The sequence below is a fragment of the Tachypleus tridentatus genome, chromosome 12 (assembly GCF_004210375.1).
Source record: "Tachypleus tridentatus isolate NWPU-2018 chromosome 12, ASM421037v1, whole genome shotgun sequence".
NCBI lineage: Eukaryota > Metazoa > Arthropoda > Merostomata > Xiphosura > Limulidae > Tachypleus > Tachypleus tridentatus.
Window position 1 is genome coordinate 19,477,186 of NC_134836.1, and position 12,384 is coordinate 19,489,569.

The 12,384-nt window shown below is 34.8% G+C and overlaps 1 protein-coding gene across 22 annotated transcripts in view; it reads left to right on the forward strand.

The window, feature by feature from the left end:
• Positions 1-12,384, forward strand: part of LOC143235073 (tensin-3-like) — a 172,922-nt gene that overhangs the window by 102,619 nt on the left and 57,919 nt on the right. For 19 of the 22 annotated variants that reach the window (XM_076472849.1, XM_076472851.1, XM_076472848.1 and 16 more), the window contains 2 exons: positions 1,284-1,327; positions 8,460-8,521. In XM_076472849.1, coding sequence (XP_076328964.1) covers positions 1,284-1,327; positions 8,460-8,521 — 106 coding nt within the window. Of the gene's footprint in view, positions 1-1,283; positions 1,328-8,459; positions 8,522-8,619; positions 8,666-12,384 lie in introns of those variants that run through there. The other 3 variants (XM_076472864.1, XM_076472867.1, XM_076472868.1) reach the window with 1 other exon arrangement.

The window sequence follows — 12,384 nt, forward strand, 5'->3', positions numbered from 1 at the left end:
ATCTAGTCGGTCACTTGTTCGGTTTATTGGAACTATCCACTCGGTCACTTGTTCTAAGTTTATGGAACAATAGATAAAGAAGTACTTGACATTTTTGTGAAATTTTCTAATAATTCATTTGTCTTGTTTATGAAACTGTTTAATTAATCACATTTTTTGTTTATGAAAAATAATCAGTCATTTGTTCTCTTTATGAAACTGCGTAACCAGTCACGTATTTTGTTTATGAAACTTCAGTTACATGTTCACTTTATGAAACTGTATATCCAGCGCCATTTTCTATTTATGAAACTAACCAGTCACGTGTTTTGTTTCTCTGATGTACAAAAGCGAAAATGTCTTTACTGTTTTCGATACGCTCGTTTCGTTGCGTAATTATGTACCATATGTGTGCCTGAGTGTGTACAATATTTTTATCTGTTAAATTCTGACAAAACCCATTTGCTTTATATTTTAAGTCTTTATACCCTGAACTTTGACATAACCATTGTCCTCCTTTCCTATTTTTCATCTGTTCTGTTAAGAAACGTATTAGGTAGTGTTTTGGCCTGTTTCATTGCTACTAATTTATTTATTTGACCACCAATACCATGGAAGGACCTAATCCTGTTTACATTTTAAAAAATACAAATTATCAAGGCATTGAATTTAAAAATTATCCTTCAGCGTTTCTTTTATCTTTAAGAAAACCGTTTAGTTTACAGGTCATTTCTTCCATAAGAACTGTGAGAAATAGTTTTTGAATCGCAATCCTTTAGTTTTGTCCCGAGATGCACTTTGATTTTGAAAACGTAATTATTTTCTGCGGTATTATCTGCTTCTTTAATTTTAATTGCAGTTTATATGTCACCCGCTGGTACAGCGCTAAAGTCTACGGATTTACAACAATCAGTGGTTCCATTTCCCTCGGTGAACTCAGCAGATAGCCCAGTGTAGGTTTACAACAAGAAAGCACCCATACATAGGATTTACTTTTAGAAGAACCTGAAATGCTTTGTGTATAGACAGGATAAAATACATTTTAAATTGTTATAGGTAAACTTACATTATTAATCTTTTATGTGTGCGTGGGTGTGTAGTTGTATACCGACTAACGAACTTGACTTCCGCCAGAAGTGGTTGAAAAAGCCCAATTTAAAATATTAATAACTTATATAGAAAACTCAATTAATGTGAGAGCACTTAATATGCTCTTTATTTATCTACCACGATGTTTAACTGGTATGTATATTTAAACATTTTTGAATGATGAATAATGACTAAAAGAAATTTCATGTTCGTAGGAAGACCCGGATGTCAGAAATTTCAGCGTCATTCCAAGTCCAAGGTCAGTCAAATGTAACTCGTTATTAAAGGTTTCCATAAAATAACTTAGTAAATTGTGGCATCATATATAATAACGTTTGCATGTATCTTTGGTGCTTTACGCTGCAACATCGAGTTTCTCTATGTACTTAAACCAGAATCTCAGATATGATATGCTATTTGTTATTGGGTTGTTTTTTTTCCACATTTCTGAGTTCAAATGTGTTATGAATTAATTAAAATATGGTAAAAGACATCAATTAAAAACAACTGCAGTAGAGCTGATTGTTCTTTCACATGTGTTAAGTTTAATAAGCTGCCTATTTTCCATAACTTACTTAGTAATACGTTATCAATTTGAATTAAAATACTTTTTTTCAGTCTCTAGTAATATCGATAAATTTAAAGAAAGTTTGGACAGTTATGTCAGATGTTTATAACAGTTTATTAATGATGGTCTGACAGGGGCGTAGATCCTGGGGGGATGGGTTATACATCCCCCTTCATTTTAGGTGGGGGGTATGGTGCATACAATCATTACCCCCTATAGTTTGGTCTGTTGAATTGTTTTATTGCATCACGTGCCTACAAATTGTGTGTTTGTTCTTTTGATTCTCCTGTTCTTACCAATCGAAATACATAATTAGGCCTAGATGTAGGCTTTTTCAGTAGCCGAAATGTACTTCTTTAATATAGGCGTACTTTTAAGCTTTTCGATCTAATCGATAGTTCGTAAGTATCAGTCAGTAGGCATAAGTATACATCCAAGGCTTGCAAGCACTATCACAGGATCTACCTACGTCTTGTACGTAATGTAAGATTAAGTAAAATTTTCATCACAACAGATTGAACAGAGCATGAAATTTGAAAATATTTCTCCCAAGTGTAAACTCCTGTGATCTAGACCTGGCAGGCCATTTGTAGCTTGTAGCTGCATCAATCTTATGTGTATATTGTGCGGTTTTCCTACGCCATTTGCTCTTATGCATGTCTAGCCTTACTCTCCTTAGCTGCCGAAGTCGCTGATTATAGTGTACGTTTAGTGTACAGTTAACGACAGGTTCGGGCCGCTCGGATCCAGACGCGCCCTACATCACCCCCCTCCGCTCCCTTTAGTCTGAGCTTCGATTTTACAACAGGGCTCATTATACCTGTGTTTGTGGCCCTCATTAATCCATGAAATTTCAGATTATCATCGTCCTCTAATAAAGTTTTGGTGCTTTATGGTAAAAGAACAATATATTCTCATATCATAGATAATAAAAATATTGTATTTTCTTGTATAATTAGAACACAAAAGGAGCGATTTCAACGGCCTGAAGCCTCCACTCGAATTGTATTGCTAGTTTTTGTTTAGGTGTTTTTATTTAATAGACGTACTTATAGACATTATATCACAACGTGTTGCCTTTTGATGAGCTTTAACAGGAATATAATATATTTGTGATTGTTTAAGTATTTTTCGAGAAACTTGCAATTACGTGTGTTGTAACCAGCACACCTTATTGTCCCAGCGATGCCTAAGCGGTCAGTCAACTCGGTAGTCACTGTGAGGTTCGCGCGTTCGACTTAAATACATTGTACAGTTCAGTTCTACTTACATTCTGTTCTATCGTCGTTCGTTGTACGTTAGAATTTTTCAATAAAGACTGTATTTTAGCCTGTTGAGTCATCTGGAAAACAGATTCCAATTATGACAAGCAAGACAGTTCTGCAAGCCAGTTACTAGTGCTACAAGTGACAATGCAGATGCAGATAATCCAACAACCCCAGGCAAAGGAATAGAAACTTGCCATACAAAGGAAATACCATGTTCATCAGAGGACGAGTCTGAAAATGTTTGTGCAACTATTGTACATCATGAACCACCAGATAGTTGTGAAACAAGTTTGTGCAGTAATAAAAAATCTGACACTTCACAGATACAGTATGGAAAGCCATATCATCCAGATGCACAACTAATACCACTACAGAAAGCAAAATCTCAAAATATCAACTTACAGGGGAAGTGGTTTGATGAGTTCCCATGGCTGCACTTCGACAATCAGACTCAAAAAGTCATATGCTTTCATTGTGCCAAGGCGGAAAATAGAGGCCTTTTTACAGGGAAATTGGAGAGGCCAGTGGAGTATACCTTCATATCCACCGGTTTTTGCAACTGGAAAAAGGCAAAACAGAAATTCAACGAACACCAATCCTCCTCTCAGCACAGATTTGTTATATCTCCAGAAGGTTCACTTGATGTAACTCCAGTGACTGTCCAGCTACATGATGGAAAAAAAAAAGAAGCAGCAGGAAGAATGCAAAAGAAGTCTAGCCAAAATAGTTTACGTTTCTCACTGCATCACGGTTTAGCATTACGTGGACACACTGATACGGAGGGGAACTTCCTACAGTTCATGAAGCTCCTGGAAGAGGAAGATCCTGAGTTGACGGCCTACTTGTCAAAGAAAGCCACATTCACATCACCCCAGGCTCAGAATGAAATAATGGAGATGTTCAGCCATCAAATACTGAGGAACATAGCACACGAAATGCAGCAAAGTAAATTCTTTGCATTAATGGTTGATGGCACTCAAGATGTTACAGGTGCCGAACAGGAAGCAATATGTGTACGATACATAGATGAGAACCTTGACGTCCATGAGACATTTATTGGTTTGTACAGTGTTTCCAATACAACTGGTGAAACAATATCCTTGACTATACTTGATGTACTGACTAGACTCAATTTACCACTGTCAGGATTAAGAGCACAAACTCGTGATGGAGCCGCTAGCAAGAGTGGTGTGTACAGTGGATGCCAGGCAAAAATAAAAGACAAGCAACCGTCAACTTTGTTTTTTTTCACTGCGGAGCACACAAGGTTAATTTAATAATGCAACATGCAGTTGAAGCTTGTGAATGTGTTCGAGATTCTATCCAGTGGGTACATGAACTTGGTGTCTTGCTTCAGAGGTCAGGCAAATACAAGACAATCTTTGAAAATATTGTATCATTAGACAGCCACAATGGTCCAGTTAAATACATCCGCCCAGTGTGTCCAACACGCTGGTTGTGCCGCTTATCTGCAATTACATGTGCTAATTTTCACTACAGTGACATTGTTGATTTTTTGTCTGAATTGGCAAATGAAAAATTAGGTGTAGCAGTGAAACCACGAGGTCTGCTGGACAGATTTGACAAAGGAAAGACAGTTTTAGGATTGTTGATGGCTCAGCATCCATTAGCTGCATTATAGGGACTAAACCGTGCATTTCAAGCGAAATCAGTGACAGTATCTGACATGATTGAAGCATCTGCAATGACAGTTGAGCAATTGCGGGTATTGTGAACAGAAGAAAATTACAAGATATTTAATGAAGCTGAGAAAAAGGTAACTTTCCTAGATCTGGTGCCTATTGAACTACCATGCATACGCAGACCCCCCAGAAGGATAACAGGTGATGGCTCAGCACACCATTCTGCAACAGCTAGAGATTACTACACAAGCCAATATTTTGAATTTGTGGACACAGTCATACAACATCTGACCACTAGATTCAATGCAGACAACAATGACTTGATGCAATATCTGGCACTTGAGAACATGATCACATCTGGCAAGATTGACAACTCGGTTATAAACTTTTATCCAGAAATCTCTGCACAACGGCTCGAGTTTCAGTTGCCCATGATCAAACGAACAACAAAAGCAGTATCTCTGAAAGGTGCGAAGGATACTTTCTGTAAAATGCATGAAACAAGCCAGCAGATGATTAGTGAAGTGTTTCTTCTCATGAAAATTGTGCTTGTATGTCCAGTATCCAGCTGCAAATGTGAACGCAGCTTTTCTGCATTAAGACGGTTGAAGACGTGGTTAAAGTTAACTGTGTCTCAGTGTCGCCTCAACCATGTGGCAGTTTGTCACACTCACAAAGATGAGGTCGACAAGATAAATATAGAAGAGCTTATGAAAGAATTCATAAACAGATCATCACAAAGTAGGTCTACGTTTGGGAACATATAGACTAGAGAACTAAATGAATCTTACTTCAATGAAAAGTATGGATAATTATGTGCTACATTGTATTGATGTGTAATTTTCAGGAGTTCGTAAAGACATTTTAATTATTTTTATCAAACAACATGAACAGTTTTTCAGTAGACATAAACTTACCAAGGGTAATTACTAATTTTATTAATATTTGAAAACGTAATTCATGCAATGAAAGTTATTAGTAACCTTGTCAAGTATAATGGCCATCTTTTATACTGTGAAGTGTGCAGGAATAAATTCATGTGGCAATTAATTTGTGACACATTTGTCTTTATTCTATTAACATTTTGAAAACTGTTCACAACACCTCACTTATACAAACCTACATGGAAACCTTGAAGTATCGTGGCAACAAGATTACTCTGTGACTGCATGTTTACAGCTTTCAGGTTCACGTAATCAGAGATTACCAATTTGCAAATTGAACAGTCCACATAAGTGGTTGCAAAAAACATCGGGTGTAAAAAATCTACTCCCTGCTGAGCAGTGTATACATTTCGATGTGTTGGTTATAACGTATAAGAAATATTAAAATAAAAGGTTATTGTACACTTTTTTATTTTCTTGTTCCACTGCTAAAATACGAAAAAAAAATCTCATTTTTTGTAATAATACTTTCAGATAAACACAATTTCTCAGGAATGCGAGATACGGCTATTGCTTTTATGTGTCTTATGTGTATACAATAATGTTTATGAAAACGGGCAACAAATTGCTGGTTTAATATCTACATCAATTGATGAGAGGTACATTTTTATACCAGTTGACTTGATTAGCTAATATTTTAAGTAAAAACATTTTACCTTTCAATATCCCGAGACATTTTAGATTCTAATAATTGTCACTAGGGGAACTCCTGTTAAACAATTTGGAAGCTATTTATATATGACGTTACAATGATACAAAGTAACTGCAAAAATATTTGTTCGATATAATTTATGTGTTTACTCTTCGTACTAATCGTAATAGATAGTCAACACCAAAGATACAAAGAACTATATTATGATTCTAAATAATAACCTCTTTTGTTGTTTTTTACTTCCATGTGCATTACTTCATTACTGTAAATATATAGATAGAAATAGAAAATACAAGTACATGATATTCATTTGAATGTAATTAACCATTCAAACCAAATATATAAAGCCGACAATACTGAAATTCAGTTTTTGTACGAACCCCTTTTGCCTCAGAGATTTACCGAAATAGTACACAAGAATCACGCAAAACAACAACATAAGGTAAAAGAATTTAAACGCATTGTCTTCAGCATCACAGAATACAAAAAGCAGTGTTTTTGTTATACTTAAGCTTCATGTTAACAACATAATGTACAAGAAATATTAAAACAAACGGTTGCTGTACACTTTTAATTACCTCTTTGTTCTATTAATAAACTACAATAAATTGCTTTTGCAGTTTCAGTAATAATACTTTTAGATAAACGCGGTTTTTTAGCGCGTGAGTTGTTTAACGTCCCAGTGGTATAAGATATAAAATTGTTGAGTTGAATGTGACGCCATGCCTATAGTGCATAATTGTTTCTTATCTTGGATTCTAAACTGTGTTTTTGCTTTTCAGATATGTAAATCCGGAATCCATAACTTCCTAACTGCATGCAGCTGACTTTTAACGTAGTGTTTTAACTCAAAATTGGCGAAGTGTCTGCTCTTTTTTTGACATAATCAAATTAATATTTTGTTACGTATTATAATTTATCTCGGACAAGTCTCCAATTTTTTATGTTACTTATTACAATTTCGAGCAGACTGAACTGAATTAAATTGTAATTTTGATTTATAAATTAATTAAATAATGATATGTATGAAATTTGCCAACAAGATTGATACACACAATTTTCTTTTTTAACACAGCTATATTTTAATATCCAAGCAATAATACAACTTATAATAACGGATACTACAAATAGTTGTTACAAATAATCATCTATATACAAACGTTTAACAAACTTGAAAACAATACTGAGTCTTCTATATGGTCTGGAACTAAATATTTTATCGATGGTTCACGATGTGTGAATTAATTCTGTATTGATGCACAGGTACATTTCATAACGGGAAGGTAGCTAGTTTCTTCACTGAGCACACGAGAGTTTTTCACCGACGAATATATGTAATGTCCTCGTAGAAATACAAACGTCCGAAGTTAATTCACTGAAATTAAACGGTTTGTGACGTTCGAAATCTGTAAACGTTCCTGGTCGAATATCTGTAGTTTACCGATTGATAAGCATTAGTCATCGATATAGCTTCCGAGGTTTACAGTATACCAACTGTAGCAAACCAACAACAATATACTCTCTCTCCACGTGTTGCGATGGCTACCTTTGATAATCGTTAGGCGAGGTTCTCGAAATTTTAATTGGCAACAATACTGGCAATCACTTGTGTTTATATACACATATCATACAATTTTTTTATTCTCATACTCGAGAATCTTCTAGAGATTTAGGGAATAGGCGGGAATTTCTTAATACACACTTAACAGTATACGTAAGTTACACACATTTCGAAACATATATTTAACTGAAAGTAACATCGATATTAAAATAAACATCCAATAGTAAATCCGTTACACCTTAAAAACTGGGTATTCAATTTTGTTTTTGTTTTTAAGTACTTTGACTGTCAAGAACAGCACAAATGAAAAGAGGTTAATTTGGTGTATTGCAATCGAACTTGTAAATTGTAATACATGTGTCCTAATAAAGAAAACAATGAAATTCTGAAATAAATATAATTTAACGAAGGACTGGTTTCCTTTTATATCGCAAATAGATATATGTGATATGTTTTTTGTTTAAATAATTTAAAATGTGATTTATAAGTTAGGCCTAAAGAAACTTCAGGGTATTGAACTTGTTCACACTGTTTGTACATTGAAACAAAACTGGCCACGTCGTTGATAGCTGAATCAGTTCAGTACTGGTTTAGTGTTTTTGCTTGTCAAACACAATTCCCTGTAGGTTTTTCTCATAACACACGAATTTTTAAAAAGAAAACCACATATTCAATAAGAAATTTTTTAAGGGTCTTTTCAAAGGCGCCACGAGGAGAAATGTAAACTTTTTCTTTTCCTTTCGTATTTTATTTAGGACTCCGGAAAAGTTGCCTCGGTTTATAATGGACATCACTTACATCACAGAACGTATCATTGGTAAGTACTGCTGACATGCCAAGTTGCCTCGTTTTATCATGGACATCACTTGCATCACATAATGTATCATTGGTAAGTACTGCTGACATGCCAAGTTGCCTCGTTTTATCATGGACATCACTTACATCACAGAACGTATCATTGGTAAATACTGCTGACATGCCAAGTTGCCTCGTTTTATCATGGACATCACTTGCATCACATAATGTATCATTGTATCTCAGGTCGGCTGGTATGGGTATTAACACTTTTACTAATAAAGTAGAGAACAACGTTTCGACCTTCTTAGGTCATCTTGAGGTTAACAAATAGAGAATTTACAACTGATCGTTGCCGGGCCCATATCTTGGGGAAAAGAGTGTAAACGAGTAGGGGATTGTAGAGGACGTTGCAGCTGGATGATAAGTTATTAATTAGTATAGGTATAAAGGTGTTCCTTTATAATGGTTTAATTTTAGTTTTAGTTGTTGTATAAGTAGGGCTTCTTTGATTTTGTGTGTGTTTATATTTGTTTCCCTGCTTAGTATGTGGGTGTTTTATATGGTTATACAATTAAAACCAAAGTTAAACCAACATAAAGGAACACCTTTATATCTATACTAATTAATAATCTAACATCTAACTGCAACGCCCCTAACAATACCGTATCCGTTTAAACTCTTGTCCCTAAAACACATACCCGGCAACGGTCAGTTGTAAACTCTCTCTTTGTTAACTTGAAGATAACCTAAGAAGGTTGAAACTTTGTTCTCTGCTTTATTAGTAAAAGTGTAAATACCCATACCAGCTATCCTGAGATACATTTTTATTTCAAGTGGGTTTCTCATCATCACGAAGAACGTATCACTGGTAAGTACTGCTAACATGCCAAGTTGCCTCGGTTTATCATGGACATCACTCACATCGTAGAACGTATCATTAGTAAGTACTGATAACGTATCAAGTTGCCTCGGTTTATCATGGAAATCATTCACATCACAGAACGCATCATTGGTAAGTACTGCTAAGACGCCAAGACGTTTGTTCAGTGAGCTACAAATATGGATGTCCTCTATTAGATATACGTGTACTGTTGTGTATAGATTGTTATTATAAACTGTTTCTTGTGTATCTGTAAAGTAAATTAAGAATCCATGTGCAGATAATTGGAGAGTACTATAGCCAGGAAGCCCTGTAAAGTGTGTGCGCATGTGCGCATTTTTGAAATTCATAGTTATTGGCAAACTGTACACAATCACGTGATACTGATAACCACATTTTTATGAACAAAATATAGAATGTTTGTTTGTTTTTGAATTTTGCACAAAGATACACGAGGGCTATCCACGCTAGCCGTCTCTAATTTAGTAGTGTCATACTAGAGGGAAGGCAGCCAGTCATCATCACCCACCGTCAACTCTTGGACTACTCTTTTACCAACGAATAGTAGGATTGATCGTCATGTTATAATGACCCCCATGGCTGAAAGGGCCAACATTCAGTAAAATATCCAACCAACTGACAAAGGTATTACTTTCAATAGTAAAACTCACAAAGAATTTGGGCGTGACACCATTCGATTTATACCTACTTATTCTAAAGTAAAGTTTTCAAAAAAATTCATTTCAACTGGGTCAGTGCAGTTTTCGTATAACACATGGTCGATGAGAGTTGTTAAGTTATTTTGTTGTTTTCTGAAAATAAAACCTGTTATGTCTGTGGGATAACGTTGCACTTTGTGCGGTAAGAACAGCAACATTGCTTATAAATGGTAGGTTAAGTAATATATCAATATTTTAGCCTCCCCTATGTCAATCAGAACGACTTGGCACGTGATTAACTTGTGATTGATATGGTTAGATCCAGTATTTTCTGTTAAGAAAGAAACTTTAGATTTAAATGGTACTACGTTGGATCTCAAGTTACTTGGTTAATGGGAAGATATACCGAGGGAAGGAAATCAGTTGATCAATTCCCAAGTCCAGTAAATAGTGACCGTTCAGAGGCAAGGAGGCTATGCTTCTTCCTCAGAGTTTATGATAAAATGAGATATTTCTTATATTTTTAATTTTAATATCTATATTTTATTTATTTTGGAAGTGAGATTCTTGAAACAATGCATAATTTGTAGCAAATCACACAAAAATTTCCCTTATACCATTCACTAAGGTGGCATCTCATGGTATGAGACATAAAACAAATATGCCTCTCGACATATTTATTATCTGTACAGTTTCTCTGTACTTGCAACAGCCAGGAAGAGTCGAGTGTTGTTACTGGTATTAACAACAATTTTGTTGCTGGTCGTACAGCGAATGGAGCCGATTAGAATCTCGGTTTGAAACCAATAAAAAAAATCATTTTAAGAATTTTGCAACGAGAGAAGCATGCAAGCCTCACAAAGTCATTATGTTCAAAGGTTGGTACAGATTTAATGATTTTTAGTGTATGCAGGGTTTAATAATGTACCCATATTGCTGTATCTACTGAGAGGAACCAAACTCCTGATTTTAGCGTTATAAGTCCACAGACTTACCGCTGTCTCACCGGGGAGAATAATTTGTAAATATTCAATTATAATGTGAGACGATTTAACTTAACTCAAAAGTTATTTCGGAGTTTTACAGCTTAAACAATAGCTAAGCCTTATATAACATGGCAACGTTTGTGGTTACAAACATGTTTTCAGTTATGAAAGATAGATAACTTAAATTGAAGCATGAATAAATCAAGACTTCTAAAATAAGTACCTCTTTTAAAGTTTCGTATTTTTGGGAGTTGGGTTTTAAATATTGTTGGCCTTCTCCTTACCTGCGATCTACCACTGGCACACATACTGTATTTTTGTCTTGATAATAAACAAAGAATGACTGCAGTTTGTTTATTTTCTTCGCTTAAACTCAGTCAATTTAGTTAAATTTAATATTACTTTCATTACGTAGTATGCATCCTGTCGATCATCCTGTTATAAAGCGGATCTACCTAAAGCGAAATTAATACATGTTACAAACCTTGAATCCAGAAAAGGGGCACATGAAAATTTTCAGAATTAAGGTTCTATCCGATTTTATAATTATATAATGTATCATTATATTATGTACATGTATTTAAAGTGTTTAGAATGCCAAAAAATCGTTGTTGTTTTTTTTAAACCCGTGATGTGCATAGTACGGATAGCTAATCATATAACTTTGCATTAAACTAAAAATAAAGAAAAGAACAATATTTTCCCCTCCTGCTAATATTCCTCGATGTAAGTTGTACAGTCAATAACTTTATTGACTTCTTTCTGTTTAGAATTTCGCGCAAAGCTACACGAGGGCTATCTGCGCTAGCCGTCCCTAATTTAGCAGTGTAAGATTAGAGGGAAGTCATCACCACCCACTGCCAACTCTTGGACTACTCTTTCACCAAAGAATAGTGGGATTGACCGTCATATTGTAAGCCCTCACGGCTGAAAGAGCGAGCATGTTTGGTGTAATGGGGACTCGAACCCGCGATCCTCAGATTACGAGTCGAGCACCTTATCCATCTGGCCTTATTGACATTTAATGTACCGAATAGGAACTACAATAATTGTAATTTCATTATTTGTTTATAATAATTTTTTTTAAATTCTTGCATAATAAACACTTGAGAGAAATACTTATTTTAGTTATTATTTTCCATATTTTAATGATGATTGATAAAATATTTTATCGGTTGTTATCAATGAATGTTCTAGAATTAAATCAGTGATTATAATAAGCTCATAGATTAAAACTGAATGTTTGATATACTGATTCACTTTGAAAATAAATTGGAGCTGTAGTCAATAAGTATGTTTATGGAGTTGTCATTAATTAATACTCTAAGAAATAACTCCACAGTTTACTTAAGTTTTT